Source organism: Mixophyes fleayi, chromosome 2 (assembly GCF_038048845.1).
Source record: "Mixophyes fleayi isolate aMixFle1 chromosome 2, aMixFle1.hap1, whole genome shotgun sequence".
NCBI lineage: Eukaryota > Metazoa > Chordata > Amphibia > Anura > Limnodynastidae > Mixophyes > Mixophyes fleayi.
Genome location: NC_134403.1, coordinates 313,700,411 through 313,721,145, shown reverse-complemented (window position 1 = coordinate 313,721,145; position 20,735 = coordinate 313,700,411). Strand labels below are relative to the sequence as shown.

Here is a 20,735-nt window from a genome sequence, read left to right as displayed (position 1 = left end):
CGAGCAACAAAGAAAATGTTCTCTTTTGTGGTGGCCCAAACAAACCAAGCACGTCAGTCATGAAAGTGTCAGCCCCTGTCGCTGAATTGCTTGGTTTGTTAAACCATGTGCATGTCCTTTTTAACATATGGGTGGGTGGGTCGGTGAGCCCAATGACAATTCCATCTTGCACCGTTTTACATTTTGGTCATGGTCTATCAACTTGTGTAACAGTCGACAGTTCAGGTGTCAACAGTTTTATTAGGTCGCCAATTCACATAGTGGATTACGTTGACAATTCAAATGTCTACAGTATTATTATAGAATTAGGGATACAGCTAGGGATATGGTTAAGGACAGTGATGGGGACAGGGTTAGGGATAGAGTTAGGCATAATAATGTCTACATTTCAATTGTCAACCTAATAAATACTGTCTACATTTTAATTGTTGTCCTTATTAGGACAACAATTGAAATGTAGACAGTATTTATTAGGTTGACATACTGTGGATGTCACTATGTTGTCAACTTTATAACCTTGTCTATTCTGCTGCCCACCAATCATATTATGTAAATCCTGTAGCTGACAAACACATGTATATATCACACCTGGTTGTTGTCTCATCATCTGTTAAATAATGTCTACTGATGCCGACGCTGTCCATCTAATGAGCTCTGATATTGTCACTGATGTCCCCTCAACAATGTATTTGCTGCAGTGCTAACCCTGTCCAATGTATTTGCTGCTGACTCTCTCTAATGTGACACACATGCTGCCTAACAGGTACCTACTTGGTGCATCTTCTATATTCAAAGGAATATATAATTGATGTAGCATCTTCAATGAGGAGGATGATTGGTTACCATTGAGGAAGATGACCACTGTTATCCAAATGCCCATGGTTCATTTGTTAACATCCCTATTCAATCTTTAGTTGAACAACCAAAATGTTGGCTTTTGTGTGGGCCCAAACAAATTAAGCACTTAAGTTATAAAAGGGTCATTGCGTGTCGCACATAGGTTAACAAACCAAGTACTCTATAGCATGTCCTTTTCAACATATAGGTGGCCCTGAGGACAATGCTACCTTGTACAATATTGGCTATTCCACTTTTCCCCAAAAGTCTTCTGAAGCCTTTGTTGTTGTACATACTTGCACTAAAATTCCTTTTTTGGGAAACATGTTTCTAATGCCGCCAACTGTCAACTGGCTGCTGTTTGGATGACCAGTATGCCAAATTCTGTCTCATAAAATTGCATTGTCTTGTCAAGACAGATGTTTGGCAACCAAATCTGCATCAATGTGAGTAATACATAATCTGGGAATGCCAACTATTTCCCAATCTGAACTGTCTGGTTTACATATTTTTTACACATCACTAATATAACATATATGTATTATTTATACGTTCCATGCTTATATACATCCCATATTGATATACATGACATATTTCCTATACTTGCAAATATGCGAGTGACAAGTCCCCTTGTTTGATTCACAAGGGCAGCACTATGGCACATACTAATTTATATTCAGCCAGATTTACTATAATCCTACCATAAAAAGCACTTATAGTAAAACAAGGTGTTTGAAAGCTCTACTCTTGGCTTCCAAGATATATACTTTACCTACTGATAAGTGCATAGTGAAAAAACAGATGAAGGTGTAGGCTATCAATGTCTAATGTATTAACTGTACCACTGTCCATTTGTGGCAGGATCACATAGACATTTTACTGTAGAAATGTATTTCACATAGTGGTGCAGGCACCAACTTATATCATTGCTAATGTACTTATCTTTTTATATTGGTATGTGTTTTGTATGGAAATGTATTGATTTCTGAGACAGTATGTCATGTTTGGGTTTTGTAACTTTTCTAGCGGAAATCCCAAGTAGGTATATGTGTAGAGGGGATGTGTTTTTACAACTGTTTGGAGACAGATAATCTCATGTTAATAAGACCTTTTCATCACTGAGTGACCAACACGTCTCTTGAGACTGAAAGCACAGAAGGTGGGAATTATACTAGTTGACAAGTTAAATTGCTTTAAAAGCAAGATTAGAGAAAATGTTAAATCCTGATGGTAAACATTCAATATAAAATCCAGACGTTGTGGTGCCGCCAACAACTTCAGGCTGATTTGTGTGCAGGCTGCATAATGCAGCCTGGAGTGGTTAGCTAGGAGGTATAAATCTGTATAAAAAGCACACTATTTGACCATGTAGTAGTATTACACTATCTGTACCTTCTGAAGATCACTACTTCCACAAACTAGTGTAACTGTCCTTATACGGACACTTGAGCTAACAAACATCACTGCTTCAAGATCCTGCTTTGACGCTTACCTACCTGAGACAATTCCTGTGACCTAGATTAGACCAATCTAATCCGTTATCTGGCTATTCTGAGGTTGGAACCCAGCATCTGGTACCAACGCTTTGGCCGCTACCCTGCAGCTCTGGCCAGTGTGATAGGCCAGGGGAAACCATCCACAGCAACCCTGATCTGAAGGCAAGAGGTCAGGAGTACCAGCTCAAGTGTCCTAGCACTGAGTGTTACCTAGAAGGAAGTGGTCCTAGGTGCTGGTGAAGAAGCCTAGTGGTGGACAGCAGAAGGTCCTCCTGCATTTGGAGCCGGTCCCCAGCAGCACGGAGAGGGTGGTCATAGAAGGTCCATCCTGTCACACGAAACGCTGTGTTTTATCTGGGACTCCAATTGCTGTTTGCAGTCCTGGATCATCTGTTTCTACAGATCAGGTTTTGTAGGCCGAGCTTGGTTTATGATGTTGTCAACGAAGAATACATCCTGTTAGAATTTAAGCTCTCATTTTACAAGTCACCTTGTTAATGGATAGATGTAGTTTCTTCACTGGGGAAGCAATAAACTTCATACAACTTTGATAAAGCAAAGCTGTTTTTTAAAGCCATGAATTCCTTTGTCAGAGTAATCTATTTTTTTTTGGCCACCATAATTTTTCTTCTTTCCATGTAAAACATAATTTTAGCTGCAACAAAGAGTAAGTGCTCAATGTCAAAGAGTGACAGTTGCATAGTCTTAGAGGTATTAATGAAATCAAATTTTGCATTGTTGATTGTTCCTTCTTTCCTGAATCGCACACATCTGAAGATTAATGAAGGTACTTATGATCTCCAAAGTATTTTTTTGCAAGGCTGCCAGATAATCTATTGTGTTCCCTAGTCTAGGGAGTGTATCTTTTATTAAACTACCATGTATTTGTGCCATATATTTGTGCCACTGCTGTCACTAATTTTAGTCAGTCAGCTCACTGCAGACTTTGGTCAAAATTGGCAAAAATTGGGACAATCATGAAGGGATCATTAGAAAGTAGACTGGAAATGAATGCTAATGCTATACATAATAATATTGGAGCAAAGACAGCTCAAAATGACATTATTTTACCTATTTTTCAGAATTTGTAATTAAATCTAAAATCCAAACCTTCGTGTTTGTTCAAAAAAACGGTAACAAAGCCTAAACACAAAGTCGGTTTAGAACCTACACCAGTTTCGAAACCGAAACACAAGGGTTAACGCACATCTCTAATATATATATACCCATGTTGTAATATACACTATGGGCTAGATTTACTAAGAATCGAGTTTGGTGGAGGTTTGAAACCGCCACCCTTCGCCGGCAATTTAGTTGTCCAAACCGCTAAATTTACTATAGCGCGGTTTGAGGCTTCAATTTAAAATGAATGGCAATGTATGGCTGATTGAAAAAACTAAACCGCCGGTGGTTTGGTAGAAACTGCCATCAAAACCGCCATCCAAAAGACAAGACAGTTTTAATACCTTATTCAGAATGGCTGGATAGATGAAACATGCTGTTTCAACTATTTTGCCATTCAGAACATAAGAGAAAGCACCATTGAAATTTTAATTATTTGGAAAATCATTATTTATTGATTAAGGGGCAAAATTAATTTAATATTAACTTCTGAGGGCAACAAAAATTTCATTATATTATATGATTATATTTCATTATATTAAGGGGACAAAATGATTTAATAATTATATTATTTGGACACTATGTAATGACAAATTGTGCAACATAAATAATTATATCCACCATTAATAATCGGTTTAATATTATATATTCACATTTCCCACATAATATAATGCTAAAACAATGTCTGCTTAAAAAAAGAATTCCCTCATATGTTAATATTAAATTAATTTTGCCCCTTAATCAATAATGATTTTCCAAATAATTAAAATGTCAATGATGCTTTCTCTTCTGAATAGTTCAAACAGCAGCAGTTTGAGCAATTTCGCCACTCACAACCACCTCTTTCATTTTGGCTGTTTGGATGGATGTTTTGCAACGGTTTTGAGAACCATAGCTTAGTAAATCCGTTTGTATGTTCATCAGTGTTAAAAAAGGGATGGCGATTTGTAAAGTGGTGGTTTTGAAAAATGTCAATTCTGGCTGTTTTAATGCCGGAAAAATAGCCGAAAAGCAGCGGTTTGAGCAAACTACCTTTTAGTAAATCTAGCCCTATATGTACAAAAGAATTTGGCTACACATGTTAATTATTTAATTGAGGTGTTTCAATTAGACCCATTGCCAGAGGTGTATAAAATCAAGCACCTAGCCATGCAGTCTTCATTTGCAAACATTTGTAATACAAAATGGGTCGTTCTGAAACCTCTGGTGAAGGCGTCACGAAGCAGGGCTGGAGTCCAGGACCTCCTCTTCCTATTTATAAAATGGCTGCCCCCTCGCTGTAAAACGGTGATATCTCACTACTCATCCCGACTCAGGGATCTAGGGTGGAGGAAGTCCGCAGGTTGTCTGTCCACCCCCTGGGAGGCATCCCTGAGCACAGCAAAGTTCCCCCCTAAAAATAGATAGTAAAATAAATAGAATAAAATTAATAAAAGTAAAATCCAGGGCAGAAGCCCTAGAAAACATGCCCGACTCCTGAGTGCACTAAAACTAAACTGAGTACTCCTTCCTCTGGGAGTTGTATAGTAGGGACCTCATGGTGCACTCACAGATTTAACTGTTTAAGTCCCTTGACTCCCGGGACCACCGACTATACCCGCATCTCTAGCAGTGTCCTCCAGTAAGAGAAAATCTAATCTCAGATGATATATGGGGGTGTGAAAAAAATGGTATCTTTTACACTGAGGTTCAGTGCCGTTCATGTGTGGATGGGTTATCCTGTTTAATGCATAATGTGACAAAGAGGGATGGCACATGGATGTGTTTAATAGGGGTTACTATATTACAATGAAGTTACCCCCTAGTACCGTAACATCTCTCATATAAGTGGTCAATGCATCTAGTGTCATATTGATAAATGACACTTGTTCCAATTTGAGGGTGTTAACAAGTATATAGGACATGCTCTATCCATCTTCTCTGATCCGATTTTGCAGTTCTTTCAAATTGAAAGACAAGCCTTTATTAAAAAAAAAAAAAAAGATTTTACTGCTTTAGTTTTAGATTGGGGCAAGTCACACATACACTGGGGCCAGGTAGATGAATATCCTTTTAATACTGCATAAGACTTACAGTGGGTCTTTAAAGGCATTGCCACCTGTGCATTAACATGAACAAGGTTCTAGACAGGGCTGGACTGGGACTTAAAATCAGCCCTGGCATTTAAAGTACACAGGCCCACCTCAGTTCCAACTGGAAAGAAACCATGTGCTGCCACACAGCGGCGGCGCTGAAAGGGGCGTGGCCACATTGTGTTGTGAGCGTGGCCAACATGGGGCATTGATGCATACATTATAACATTACATTTATCACGCCCTCCCAGCCACATCATGCCACCCCCCCAGGCACATTATGACACCCCCAGCCCACTGTAATTATCTATGCTTCTGGTGCTGCTCACATCCATAAGGGTGGGAACTCCCTGTAGAGTGAGCAGGGAAGCTCTTTGTCTCGCGAGATTACAAAATCTTGTGAGACTTAGAGCTCCTCGGCTTGCTCTGCAGTCTGTGTCCTGTCCGGGAACTGGGAGCAGCTATCAGTTCCCTTCCCCTAACCAGAGCTGGATTAAGGCTGAGGGTATTTAAGACATCAGAGCCCAAATTATGTAACATGGTTATCATTTTAGACAAATACACAGGCACTACTGTTAGAAGCACACAGCTCTGCCTTCACAAGCAGTACGTTATGAAGCGGGACATACCTGCCAACTGTCATTAAAGTCGGTCCAAATCCTGACTAAGTGAGACAGTCACCCAAATTCAGGACTGCTCCACCAGATTCAGGACAGTTGGCAGACTGTCCTGCTCTCTCCTACCTGTCTTGGTCACTTTCACCACTTGTGGCAGCTGGTTTTATTAGCTCAGTTCATTCTTGTCGTGATCCTGGAATATTGGATGTCCTATTTTGAAAAAAAAATAAAAATGGGTACATGAGATTTAGAAAACTCCAACCAGCCCTGGTGTTATATAATAATAAGGCCTCCCTGCAGTCCCCATGATAATAATATTCACATTTAATAAGTAGACCTATTTCCCTCCAACCAGCCCCAACATTAAATTAACAGTATACTCATTTAATCAAAACATATTTCCCTCCCTCCAAACAGTCCCAGCAATAAATTAAATAGCACTAAAGTTTAATAAATATAGTCATTTTCCACAACCATCCCCAGCAATAAATAATTCATTTTCACATTTAATAGCCATCCTCCCCAAAATCAGCCCCATATTCAACTGATAGCCCTAAACCACCCCAGCATTAAATTAAAGGTTCCTTCACCTCACCTTAAATAATTAGCCCCCACCTATACTCCACTATTAAATAGCCTACCTCCCACACTATATTAAGATCCTTCCTTCCCTCACATATTATATTAAAGTACTGCACACGCGCTACATTTAAAATACGCACCCTATAAGCCACACAGACACACTATACTATTAGCTAGTGGCTAATAGATGATACTGAAATCCAAATAAGCTTATTAGTTTTCCAAAAGTTGTGTACATAGAGAATAGCAGAGGACCTAGGACTGAGCCTTGTGGTACTCCAACTGATAAAGGAAACGGGGGTGGAGGTTGTTCCAGAGAAATTAACACTGAAAGAATGATGAGAACCAGGATAGGACAGTGTCTTTAAGACCTAGGGATTGTAGTGTTTGTATGAAGAGAGAGTGGTCAACAGTGTCAAATGCAGCAGAGAGATCCAGGAGAATTAGAAGAGTAATAGCCTTCAGTTTTAGCTGTGATCAAATCATTGATAACCTTGGTCAGCACAGTCATTGTGGAGTGTTGAGAGCGAAAGCCTGACTGAAGAGGATCCAATAGGTTGTTTGCAGAAAGGAAATGTATGAGGCGAGTGTAGGCAATTCTCTCGAGAAGTTTGGAGGAGCATGGGAGCTGAGATATGGGGCAGTAATTTGAGAGTTTGAGTCAAAATTTCGTTTTTATGAAAACAGGAGTGATCACTGTGTGCTTGAATAGTAATGGATAGATACCAGTAGAGTGAGATTACAGATTTTAGTTAGAGGTGGAAAAAGCACAGGAGACAAGAACCTACCAATTTGCGAGGGTATGGGATCGAGAGGACAGGAGGTAGAGTAGGAAGATAAGAAGAGATTAGAAACTAAATATAATATATAGGTTAAGTCCTTGCCTGTCGTGGCCAGTGTCTAGACACAAGGCCTGTGTCTGGGTAGTGTTAGGTTGCCTGGAGTCATCATTATGGAAATGTATTCAGATTTATTTTGATAAAACAATAAAAGTAACATTTATACAGCAAGAAGTTGTATGTGTGTGTATCACCAGAGGATTACCTGTCACAAGCAGAAGTAGGATTGCAAAGGACAGCTATCCACCTAGCCAATCAGATGCAATAGTGGTGAGTGAAACTTACGGAATACCACTATCACACACCAAACTGTTATTATGATGGCAGATATAGTGGGGAGGTTGCTGTGTTGCAGAAAAAGCCAATATTTTGCCTGTGGAGAGACAAAGAAAGTACCAACATATCTGTGAACTGTTCAGCACCTGTTTTGTTGTGCAAAGCAAAACCCTATGCACAGAAGTTTGCTATTTGCCTGTATGGCATGCTAAAGAACCTGTTTGCTTTGCGAATTGCAAAGTAAACAGGTTGCACAAACTTGGTAGATTGAACTCAATCCAATCAAGGATCTGTGGTATGTCCTGGTAAAACAAGCCCAAGCAATGGAGGCCCCACCTCACAACTTAAAGGATCTTTATGCCAAATACCACAGGGCACCTTCAGCGGTCTGGTGAAGTCCCATCCTCAACCGGTCAGAGCTGCTTTGGCAGCATAAGAGGGACCTACACAATATTAGGCAGGTGGCTTTAATGTCATGGCTGATCAGTGTGTGTGTGATATTTATAATATTATATATATATATATATATATATATATATATATATATATATTATATATACATACATACATACATACACACACACACACTTCCATACACACACTTCCTTAGTCCTACACTCAGGTCCCAGTGTGAGTCACCAGGGGGTAAATGTATCAAGCTGAGACTTTTCCGGCGGGTTTGAAAAACCCGTCAGATTCTACCTATCATTTATTTAGTACATTCTGCAAAATGATAGCTAGAATCTGATTGGCTGGTATAGGCAACATCTCCACTTTTTAAACTCGCTGGAAAACTCTCAGCTGTCTACAGCTACCATTGCAGTGAGCCTTCACTATTCCAGAAACATGTCTACCTCATGGGTGCTTTCTGCAAGATCTTCCCCAAACGAAATCTGCAGATCAAGTGTGGAGTAGGCAATATTTCATACAGAACAGATCTTGGATCCCTAGGGCTTGAATCTGTATGTAATAATGAATAAAATGTTGCATATTCCTCCCTCCGACAGGAGGCCGTTCAATTGATCCATCACTCTTTCTCTAAAGAAAATTCCTTAAAATTCCCTTTCAGTTTGCCTCCCTACAAAAAAAATTAGCCACAAGATATCATATTTCTTTTAAAGGCACTAAATTCTTCGCAAACGATAAATTTAGAATTAAAATATATATCCGCTATCAACTTCATTCAGCTTCATTTAGGAGACTGCATCTGCACAAAAGAAGGACAATCACATGCTGCCCTACCTCGGCTCTAGTGAAAGGTAGTCTTTCACATCTACAAAGAAATAGCCAAGTAAAGAAATTAAGAGAAAAAAAAATATTCTTCACTGGTCCTGAAACTCTTCACCCTTTAAAGCAACATGATTAGTTTAAATTCACTAAACAGAAAAAGAAAAAAAACATTGAAAAAGCTGTGCAGGTGGAACGTTAAAGTATCCCTAAACATTCCAGATGAATGGCAAAATACTCATCACAATTAAAGGGAATCACATATTAGATTGTGCAGTGTAGTTTATTTTAAAAGTAAACCCACTTTCAAGTAACTTTAGTAAATTGTTATAGTCAACATACTTTCAAATACACAAAAGGACAAAAAGGCTACAAAATGAGGATACAAATTACAAACATCTCAGTGCAATATAAGGCAGAGCATAGGAATATGTGCAATAAATGACTGGAAATGGGGTTACATGTGTGCAATATCAGCTGACACAGAGGAGGGTGTATACACTCTTTACACATTATCTATAAGATGAACCTTTATTATCTTATTACCTAGGTATATTAAAATGTGCCTAGCTAGGAATATGAAGAGTGTGAGGGTAAGAGAATTGTTATTTATGATGTGCTACATTATGTCTTCCAATATATGTATGCGTCCTTTGAAGGATACTTCGAACACAAAGAAAAAAAAAAATTAAAACCACCCCAAGCAAAGCCTTACCCACTAGGTTACAAATGCGAGTATCAATCCCTTTTATGTTTACAGAGAACATTGATGGTGATGAGAGAAGACAGTGACAAAACAATTTTAAATGTAGAATTAGATGTACAGCTTAGAGCAAAGAAGAGCAATGGATGGTATGATAAATATTCAAACACATAAAGGGTGTCCATAAGAGGGAAGTATTTTCCAGGGTAAATTAAATCCCAAAACAAGAGTAAAGGCTGCACAAATGTATTGCTCAATAAGAGAAGTGGTATCTGTATATCCACTGCACAATGGATGGACCAAAAGCAGAACAAGCCAAGTTCAGGGACATGTTCAGCGAGTATCGGCAAAGTGTTCAATCACTATTCTGAGCTCTGCTTGCACTATATGTTTAGTTCTGTAAGGGCACTTTCTTTCACTGGATATGAAGCACTGAACATTCGCCAACAGAAAAATATTCTGATCTTTATTTTAGCACATTATCAAGTACACAATTACAATGTCATCTCAAATCCCTATATTGATTTCAGTTTACTTTTTATACAAAATTGTACAGAGTAAGACAATACAATATTTTACAGGCTGTATCTAATGAATAACTTACATTATGTCCTTGTACAAAACAAAAAAACTGTACCTTTTAAAAACAAGACATTTAAATTTTGGAGCACTTGCCATACATACTTTAGCAGAAGTTAAAACCAATAAAACAAAAGAACATACATGAACAATACAACAATCTCTTTATACAGGTGTGCAATTTACAAAAGCCAATTAGTTCTTATAATGCATTTATATATATATATATATAGATTAAAAAAAATGTACATCTATACAGTCCCGTTCTTGTAGTAATAACAAAAAAACTGAAGAGTTGTGTATATTTTACTCTAATTAGTTTTGAAAGAATAGCACTGAAATACAGAAATATGGATGTTGGGTATACTACACACTGCACTGCAGGTATTTGCCACATGTCCTCTAGTTCTGAGCAGTCTTAACAGCTACTAGACTTTAATGAAATACATTGTGGTAATTTAGAGGCAACTTCATTTGAAAAATGAAGCCCTTTTTACAGTACAAGCCAGTAAAAGAGAATATTGTTCGCTCCCCTCAATGAGATCTGGTATTGTGCTAAGTTTGCGCCATTTTCTTGGTATATTAATCTCTCCAAGGTAAAAAGTAACATATAAGAAATTTCACAAGGCAATATTTGTATAAAAGCTTATGAACTGCTTTTAGTGTTAAATGTGCACAGAAAGAAAATGCCTTTATTAGATATCAAGTTAAGATAAATGAAGCATATTGAGCGATACCAACACACTGCTGTATCGTAGTATAGTAGGAAAGGTCAACGGGTGAAAGTGCCTTCAAAAAATTACCCAAAAAAACGGACAATAATGGGAGTTTCACATACACACAGCTCACAGTGCCCCACAATATGCATCTTGTAGTTTGTCGTTGCTGTATTTCTTTACCATGCATTGCCAGTTCTTCTCACAAAAACAAACATTTTGGAGATATGCAGCAAAACACAAATGAAAAGTTATAGTAAAAAGTGCACATTTCATTTCTTAATAACTTAAGACCCAAATTAAAATATGCTCCAAAATTTCACAACTGTAAACACAATCGTCCACCACCAAGGCTCCATGTGCCAATTCTTTTTTTCCCCCCAAAGACGAGGGCAAACGGATACACAGAATGAATCTAAATGGAGCAATGTCAGTACAACACAACATGTTTTTCTTTTTATAGGAAGGGAATATACATAAATTGTTCTTACTTACAGAAAGTGAGAAATATTAAATATATTCACTGATACAACTTGCTACCAGGATCCATAGTGCTGTACTGCATAGTTTCCAAGTTTATTTTGATGTAAATAAAATTGTTACCAACTGTCAACAGTTTATGCTTCAAAGCCATCTATATTCAAATCTCTACTTTTAAGTATAGTTCAAACTTCCTACAGTACAATGCAGCATTTTTCATCAACTCCCCTCAGTCATATCTTGGAAAGTGTAAATTGTTCTTAATATTTATTAAAAAGGCGAAAAACAAATATAAAAGCTCTTTAAAAATACAGGGAACATGTTTTCTTAATATATGTCCTATCTTTAGAGGTTTTTAATTTTTTTTTAATGGAAAATGCACAAGAAACATGCAAATTGCACATGAATAACACTGTCTGTAAAACAGATGCAGGAGGAAGCAGCAACCCAGTATAACGCAGGCGGTATAGTAATAACATATGATGAAGTCCAGTTTTATGCCTTGTATTGTGCATGTTAGGGAGAATATTCAATAAGGAATTGTTGAATTATGATCAGGGAGAACGTTTTATTCATTATTTTAAGACGTGTCCAATTTTGGCAACTATACCACATCATGCATAGGAAAACTGTGCAGCTGAAGCAGTTGTTCAACATTCCAAGGAACCCTATCATGGCGTTTAGCAATGTCAGGAAAGCGACAGCCTGCCTATCTCTGGGCTATAGAAAATACTTTCAGACATAATTATGAAAAATGGTTTACATAAAAAAGTGCAGCAACCCCTGACAACCACATCAGACGTTTGCTTTAGTAATGTAAGCTGTACGAGCTGCAGTTAGAATCTGATTGGCTGCTACGAGTTACGACAACCTTTTTCTGTGTACCAGATTCAAAAGGTTTCCACACATGGTTACATTAAGATGCCACCTCTCTGCCAAACAGAAATAATGTGTTAGAAGTTCATACAAAAACTCTTTATACAAAGCTTCTGTAACATGTTTTATAGTCTTTCAGCAGCAAGCATAATGTGCTCATGTCAAGGATCAAATAAGCAAATTTAACAAGAACAGCAGTTGATTTTCAAGGGTAGACAGATTTGAAAGAAAGAACTAAACATACATCTCCAGCGGCCTCCTCAGATTTGCAACTTTGTAGATTTAATAAACAAAGCGCAGAAATGGAATATAAAAATAATATTAGTTTAGAGGCACACAGATTAATAAAAAAAAAAAAAAAAAAAAAAAGACACTATCCTTTACAAGAACGGGTATACATGTTTGCAGTCTTCTGAAGGGGCTCAGCATAGGCGAAGTCACACTAAGCTGGCCTCTTTGTGATGTTTCATTGTATGTTGGTTCTTTTCTGATGGCCGTCGGAAGCCTTTACTGCAGTAGTCACAGCGGTGGGGGTAGTCTTTGGTGTGGATAGAGATGACATGGCGTTTAAAACCAGAAGCGTCTGTGGTATTATACTCGCAGTACTCGCATTGGTACACTTTCTTACCACTGTGAGTCTTCATGTGCTTTTTCAGTTCTGCCTGCTGCCTAAAGCCCTTACGACAGCGTTTGCACCTAAATGGCAACTCTTTAGTGTGGACAGACAGAATGTGTCGACTCAGCACAAATGGGTCCGCAATCTGAAACTCACAATGCCTGCACTGATGCATTTTTTTGCCCCGATGCGCAGCTTCATGCTTTTTAAGCTCGGAGGGCCTGTGGAAGCCCTTCTCACAAACTTCACACTTGTGGGGATAATCCTTGGTGTGCACAGAAATAATATGTCTTTTCAGGTCACTAGAATTAGAGCTCTTGTGGTCACAGTGCAGGCACTGATGACTTTTACTTTCCTGGTGCAGAAAGGCGTGCGCCTGCAGGTCTTTTGAGTCTGCAAATGTCTGAAGGCATATGTCACACTTGAATGGCATCTCCTTGCTGTGCTTTGTCTTAACATGGGTTTTCAAATTAGAGGAGTCAGCTGACTTGTAATCACAATACTGACAGATGTAAGGCTTCTCTCCAGTGTGAGTGCGCATGTGCTTCTTCAGCTCAGATGGATGACGGAAACCTTTCCCACACTCCACACAGATGTGTGGAAAGCTCTTGCTGTGCACAGCCAGGAGGTGTCTGTTAAGTAGCCCTTGCTCGGCTGTCTCATAATCACAAAACTTGCACTTGTGCATTTTGTTGCCCGCTTTTTCCTTATGCGATAGCTTGTGGGCAAACAAAGCATTAGCGTGTAGAAACACTTTGCCGCACTCGTCACAATCCAACTCCTTCTCAGTTTTAATGACAGCAGCAGTAAGCTTGTGACTCTCCAGGTGGTTGTGTAAACTCACTTTCTTATTGGTGGTGTAATCACAGTCAGTACAACGATACTTCTTCCGGGCCAGGTGCTCTGGGTGGTTCTTCATGTGCCTCTTCAGGAAGCCCCGAGATTTGAACTTCTTGCCACAGATCATACATGGGTAAACAGTAAGCGGATGGCCATCAGGACCAATAATTATGGCTATTAACAGAACAGATAAAAATAAACTTTAGACAACATTGTTAAGCTTTCCTTTTTTAAACAATACAATAAACAGTTAACAGATGGGCAAGTTTATTATAGCTGGTATCTTGGTAAGCAGTCTGCATCTCTCTCATATACTGGCTTTTACACAGTACCTTTTCCTGGGCTTTATTTATAATAAGTGGTGCATTGCTGGAAAAAAAAGTCAACAACAAGAAAAAATGAAACAAAAATAAAATTAAAAACGTGAAATAAAAAAAATAAATAAATGTAACCACTTTATGGTTTCCCCCTGTCCCTCTTTCATGACCAGGCAAGTTTTCACATTTTAGTGATATGCCTGAATACACCCCTGCCTTTGGTAGCAAAATAAATGTCTATATTTTATGGCCATTATTCAGGGAAATACAATCAACAATAGGAAAGAAATTCTCTTTTCAATGATCATTTCCCCCCCCAAGTACTTTTGCACAATTAATGCTGCCCCAATTAATAACCCCAAAATGTAAATTCTGACACTGTTCTAGGTTGCATAGACAAATATTTGCATATTAAATTTTAAAGATTTAGATTTTTTTACAATCATACTATACATACATACATGATATTCTGCACCAATAATACTATAATTTGAATGTGTTCTTAAAGACGGCATAAAAATCCAGCCTACTTGCACTCTAAACTGGAAGTGTGACTTTTATTTGCTAGCGCCCATTACATTTTTTTTTTTACTCAGTAGACACCACCTTTAACAATTTAAATGTCATAACTATTTAACTAGTTATGTCTAGGGCTCGTCCCAATCCACCCATTATGAAGCAAACTATTACTTCAATGCACACCCACAAAGTTGCCAAGTTTGTGCATAAAACCAGGCTCTGTTCAGTCAGCTGCAATATCACAAAATTGTAACATGAGCTTTTACAATGGTGCTGTTTGTTCATTATAAATATCCTCCAGTTTCTTTATTTGGTAAGATGGAGAAAGAAAATAAATAAAATAGGTTACAGAGCAAAATGTTACTATTAGCAGAAACGTTTGGGTGAATAGCGCCTTTAACGCTACACCATACCAAATAAACCTGTCCGGTTTCTCCTTTACCATAAACACCACAAGTAGCGTATGTTTGCAGTGAACCCAATACACATCCAGAATACACACCTGTTTGGTACTGCCGGTTTTCTCCCCTTCTCTTTTTCTTTGGTTTCTGCTTTGCTAGCCTATCCAGTCCATCAGATTCATCAATGTGCAAAAGGGCACTAGCAGTGCCGTTCCTGTGCTCCACTCCCTCCAGGCTGTTACCCATATTATTGCCTACATCATACAAATACAGGACTTGTAGGTTAATAGCATATCTAATTATCAAACAGACTTAAATGTTTTCAAATTATTCAGTTATATAAAGGAGTAGCACTTCTTAAGAAGTGAGAACTAAATAAATGCCGGAGCGTACAACCACATTAAAATTGAAGACACTTTTTTTTAATTATTACAACTATGGATTTAAATAGTAATATTTTCACTCACTAGAGTTCAGAATATACATTGCTGGATAACTGAAGCATATATGATGTATTATTTATTTTTCATTGTTGCTTTTTCAATTTACTTTGTTACTTAATTTGCATGATTATACTCATACTCAAAAATATTTATTTACCACAATCAGCTCTCAAACGAGATTTTGGAACTTAAAGAGACTTGCTATCACTTTAGGAGTATAACCTTAATCATTTAACATAATCATTAACTTAATTTACCTTATTAGTTTAATAATTCTTAAAGCCTCCCCTGTTCTATTTCTCATTGCAACCCAGAGTTTATTTTTCTTTAACAAGCTAGTAATGTTTATCATCAAAATGTATATAATTAAATACTTTTTATTTCTCTCAATCTATATTTCTACTATGAATTCCTGGATTCTTGCTCCCACAACACCATTTTCAGCACCAGTCTGGATATTGAAATCAAGGAAAACCAAACTTATGGGACTCCACGCATGGGCTCCACAGCAACAAACAGATAGGTACATACTGAATGCAAGCTGCATTAATGTGTAAATATGTTTGTTAGAAAAGCCTCATTCTTTTTTGCTTCATAGATTCCTTTACCATAAGCTGCAGCCCAGGCTACTGGCATGAATGTCTTGCTTAGTTCAGCATCATCCAGTTGATGTTCATGTGTTATGGAGGCATCCTCCTCTCCAACAATCACCTCCATATACACTTCATCAGCAATCTCCGCCACATCTGAAAAAGAAAGAACAGCATACATTACTTCTCTGTTATACTGCAAAGAAAGCGTCAAAGCTCATGTCATTAAATACTTAAAAGCTCTTTCTCAACAATAACAATATTGGCAACTCTGGGCAATAGATTATTGAATTTAAAATCTATATAATATAGCATTAAATTTTATTTATACAGCTTCAACAAAATGAACAATCCTTTATGAATAGGCCATAGTGACATGATACATATTAAAAGGGGTTTTCCACCATCACACTAAATAATGTCTCCTGTCTTCTTACAATATAAAGAGAAAAGGGAATTTACATATAGATACAAAGCAATGGGTACTGAAACAAACACAACAACACACTTTTTAATGTTTAAGCCAATAATAAGCTTGCCCCTAGTAAGGTGATAATTTTCCAGGTTTAATTTTAATTTCACTTTCAATCAGAATGTCTCCCATTAGGTCAGAATAGACTTCGGGGGACACTAAATATATTTTTCTCCTAATTTCACAGCAAGTGTTTGTTTGCTCTAACTGGAGCGGACATGACAACTCCAGTTAGAACTGAAACAAAACAGCTGACTTATTTTATAATGAGAACTAATTTGGGTGTTCTTAGACTCCCTACTGCAGTGAAGCCCTGGCGATCCTATGATAACAGGGTAGATACAGGACATAAAAGTATTGCATCCAGTATACAATGCACAGGGTTCTATTGTACGCTCCACAGAAATTATGGAAATGACCATTCAGAGTGGTTGTTGACCCTCTCGCTGGAGTCCCAGTTTGCCATTCACAGCCCTACTCCAGTGTGCAGCCAAAAGATGGTGCATAGGTTTAAAGCCCATGCCTATCTGACGTCAGAAGATGTTGGACAGGCGTTAAAGGGCTAACCAAGTTGCCCAGGAACAAAGTCTTGTCTTTAAGTAGAAGATCCAAAATAAACCTAAAATGCAACGCTGCATGCCTGGAGGTGTGCTTGGGACTGACCCAAATCGTTGTCTTCATTCTGAGAATCATTCACAGTCATGTAAACCATTTTTTCTCGAGGAAGACGACCTCCAGTATGTGGATCAAGAAGTTCGTCCCCATGGTCATTCTCAGACTCGCTTTCCACAATATCTACTGTGCCACCTGACAAATAAGAGAATGCGATCAATGTAACCACACTTTATTTTACTTGCAGGACTTAATGATCAAAACAGGAACATTTTATCCTGCTGTTACATTTTCTAAACAGTCTCAAGTAGAAAAAGAAAACAAAATGGGCCAGTAGTGAGGCTATCTACTTTTTTTATTTAAAAAAACCCAAATGAATCCTCAAGGCAATCCTTTAGGTATCTACTACCTACCTTCTATACAAGATGTAAAATACGCTTTGTATCTTTATCTCAGTGAATAGTAACAGGATATGTATTCCAAATAAGTAAATGGGTTTCAAACACACTTTCTTACCCAAGTCTTCTTCACCGGGGTCAGCCTTAAAGATGTAAACCTTGATGACTTCTGGGCATGATCCATCTAACTTGCCCGAGTCTCCATCAACCTCACCTCCCATTGCTATTTCTTCTGCACACTCTTCATCTATTTTCTCAGCATCATCTACTAAAAAAAGGCAAGAGAAAAAATAAATACATAAAGGAAAAAAGGGGTATATGCTTTGTCAGTAGTTCCTGCTCCATTGATCACAATTCCTCTAGCTATATGTACAAAATATACACTCAAAATTACCAGCAAAAACTACTAAATGAAATGAAACCTTGATGTGTTAACAGCCAATTGAAACATAATACCAACATCATCCCTAATTTTAACCCAATTCCATTAAAATAAAGTGGAAAACCCCTTTTAGTATTCACTCGTTTCTTTTAAGCATAAACACTGATGGCATATTCATTTCAGGACTTCTATCAGCCTCAGACTGTCTACAGGTAGTAGCAAACTGCAGTTACTTGTGACAAGACTGTCAACAGCAGTTACAAAATCATTTAACCAAAATTTATTAAAATGCCTGTACTGCAAAACAAGTGCTAAACATGCTGCACACAACATAGGGTTTATAATTGTAGGTGCAGATTTTCCATCCTTTTACGATTTCTTTCAAAAAGTTGCACAGTTAACACCACAATACACCTGGAGTAGTGCAGGCACAGATAAAACAGAAAGAAAAACCAAACAATCCAATAAATAGAAGCGGATCTTCATTTCTATAACTATCATGGTGGGGATGAGGGTCACTTAAGGAAAAGAAATATGTCCTATTTTCAGATCCCCCAGTTTCAATGCATGTTCCAAATGAGTCTAATTTACAATTAGAGTGCAAAAGAACAAATAAACAGCAACCAATACCAAACATTTGCTTTCATAACCCAATTTGCACAAATTGTAATGGTAATTTCTCATTGGCTCATATGTGGCACATTTACACTTCGGTTGATAAAGAATGCGGGAATGAGGTCATAGATGTACCCTCATACATATCTCCTCCTTCTGGGATAAAATAGCTAGTCTCCTGTTCTCCCTTCTCCAATGCCCTATAAGGAAGGAACTATGGTCCTTCCTCCTCTGCTATCCTATACAAGATGCAGATGTCTACTCTGCAAAATTGGCCTTGCATGTCCTGGCGGCCGCTAGGTGCACGATAGCCAAATTGTGGAAAAGCACAGCACCTCTTCTTTAAAATCCTATATCTGGTTCATAGCTAACATGAGGAAAATCACCTTCCTCCTACGAGATAAAGAAAATAAGTTTTACTGAATCTGGGCTCCCTGGCTGTATCAGTAATGCGCCCAGTACACTCCCCTCCCTTATGGATTGCCTCTTCCTTACCCGACACTCCCGTTCATAACATTCCTGCACGTGGAGTCATTTCCTTTTCTCTCTGACGACCACCCCCCACCCCGCCTATCACCCTACTAATAATTTTTATATTGCTGTACAACTTTTCATTTAATAATTGTTTCACTATGCATATCAATTGTTAACAGTGTGACTGTGACAGTGTTTGATTTTTGTTTCCCTGTTATCTTATACAAGATTGCTGTCAACCATATGGATTTAATAACATTTTGAGTTATAAAGAAATAAAACAGCCTGTACTTAGAGTAGACAAAAAGTGGCATCAAACCATATCAATATCTGAGCAGAAGCCATGACAATCATATAGAAAGCACATGGAGTGGTATTTGTAGACATTATGTATATATGTATCCCCTACTGGAAAATAGAAACGATATTATAAGCCACAAGTTCTTCTGTAACCATTTAAAGGCAGGAGGCTGCAGGTTAGGAGTTCCAAGGTAACTTACTTCTGAACTTGCTGTTTATGTGAAAATGATTTACAGAATTTACCACATACATTTGCATCACTTGTTTATTATACATATCTTACAAAAGGACAAAAAAATATTTAACCATAAAGCTGGTAATCAACTTATATTTAACTTACATGAAATCATGAGGTAGTCATCGCAATTTACTTCTTCCCCATCAGGCCCTTGCACTTGAATGCCATTGGCATCAATCACAGCCTCTGAGGCGCAGTCTGCTACAAGAACCTCTTCTGAAATCATGTCTTCACCGAGGTCATCCTCTGTGATCTCCTCTGCCACTACATGTTCCGAATGATCAACACTCTCAGCATCTGGAACGGACAATGCACCTTGCACTAAATCAGAGTCTAAGACGCTCTCAGGGACATCACAGTTGGATAACATATCCTCTTCCAGTTCCTGCTCTTCTGTGTCTGGGCCAATCTCATCTTCTAGAACCTGCTCTGGTATTATAACAGTCTCTGACACCCGTGTCCCATCCAAAATATCGGAGCATTGCACATCCTCAATCACCACATCTTCAATTACATCTTGAATCACCACAGAGTCAGCATCATCTGGAAAGCCTTGAACAGCCATGCCTCCATCTCCAACAAAGACTGTCTCTTGGATCTCCACAATGATTTCATTACCATTAAGATGTGGGGTGCCTGTTGCAACAAAACCATTAAAGGAACAGAAGAGACTAGTGATTTTATGATTGTGCTGCCGTATATTTTATTAAAAATATCCAAAACACATCAGTAAGCCCATTTTCACATCTGTATCCATGTTTTCATGCACATTTCATTTCACTAAACCTAGTTTGATGTAAACTTTCATTATCTACAACTTTCATATTCAGTTTTGTTGAGGGGGAGGGTTATGTTCCTTCCAAATGGTGGGCGTTTGCTTTATATAAGGTCCATTCTCAACTTGAGCAGTCGTTAAATTGAAATGTTTCAACACACTATAATAATATAATCATGTATATATGATATATAAAGTCAAGAATTACATTACATGTGGTTATTTAAAATTTACTTGCAACATAAATGAAAGCAACTAAAAAGACAAAAATTAGCAAGGACACTGCTAATGCCACCAAAATTACTAAAGACTGAATGGTGT

General features: G+C 37.9%; 1 protein-coding gene across 6 annotated transcripts in view; it reads right to left on the bottom strand.

Annotated features, from left to right (window-relative positions):
• ZFX (zinc finger protein X-linked) overlaps positions 1-20,735 on the bottom strand; it is a 41,796-nt gene that overhangs the window by 12,585 nt on the left and 8,476 nt on the right. Inside the window, exons 3-9 of one of the 6 annotated variants that reach the window (XM_075196590.1) lie at positions 19,742-20,275; positions 17,749-17,898; positions 17,284-17,427; positions 16,167-16,304; positions 15,217-15,369; positions 6,271-6,354; positions 4,635-4,848 (exon numbers count right to left, since the gene is read on the bottom strand). In XM_075196590.1, the coding sequence (XP_075052691.1) occupies positions 6,311-6,354; positions 15,217-15,369; positions 16,167-16,304; positions 17,284-17,427; positions 17,749-17,898; positions 19,742-20,275 (1,163 nt within the window). In that variant the 3' untranslated portion in view covers positions 4,635-4,848; positions 6,271-6,310. Of the gene's footprint in view, positions 1-4,634; positions 4,849-6,270; positions 6,355-7,774; positions 7,939-10,216; positions 14,053-15,216; positions 15,370-16,166; positions 16,305-17,283; positions 17,428-17,748; positions 17,899-19,741; positions 20,276-20,735 lie in introns of those variants that run through there. The other 5 variants (XM_075196589.1, XM_075196586.1, XM_075196585.1 and 2 more) reach the window with 5 other exon arrangements.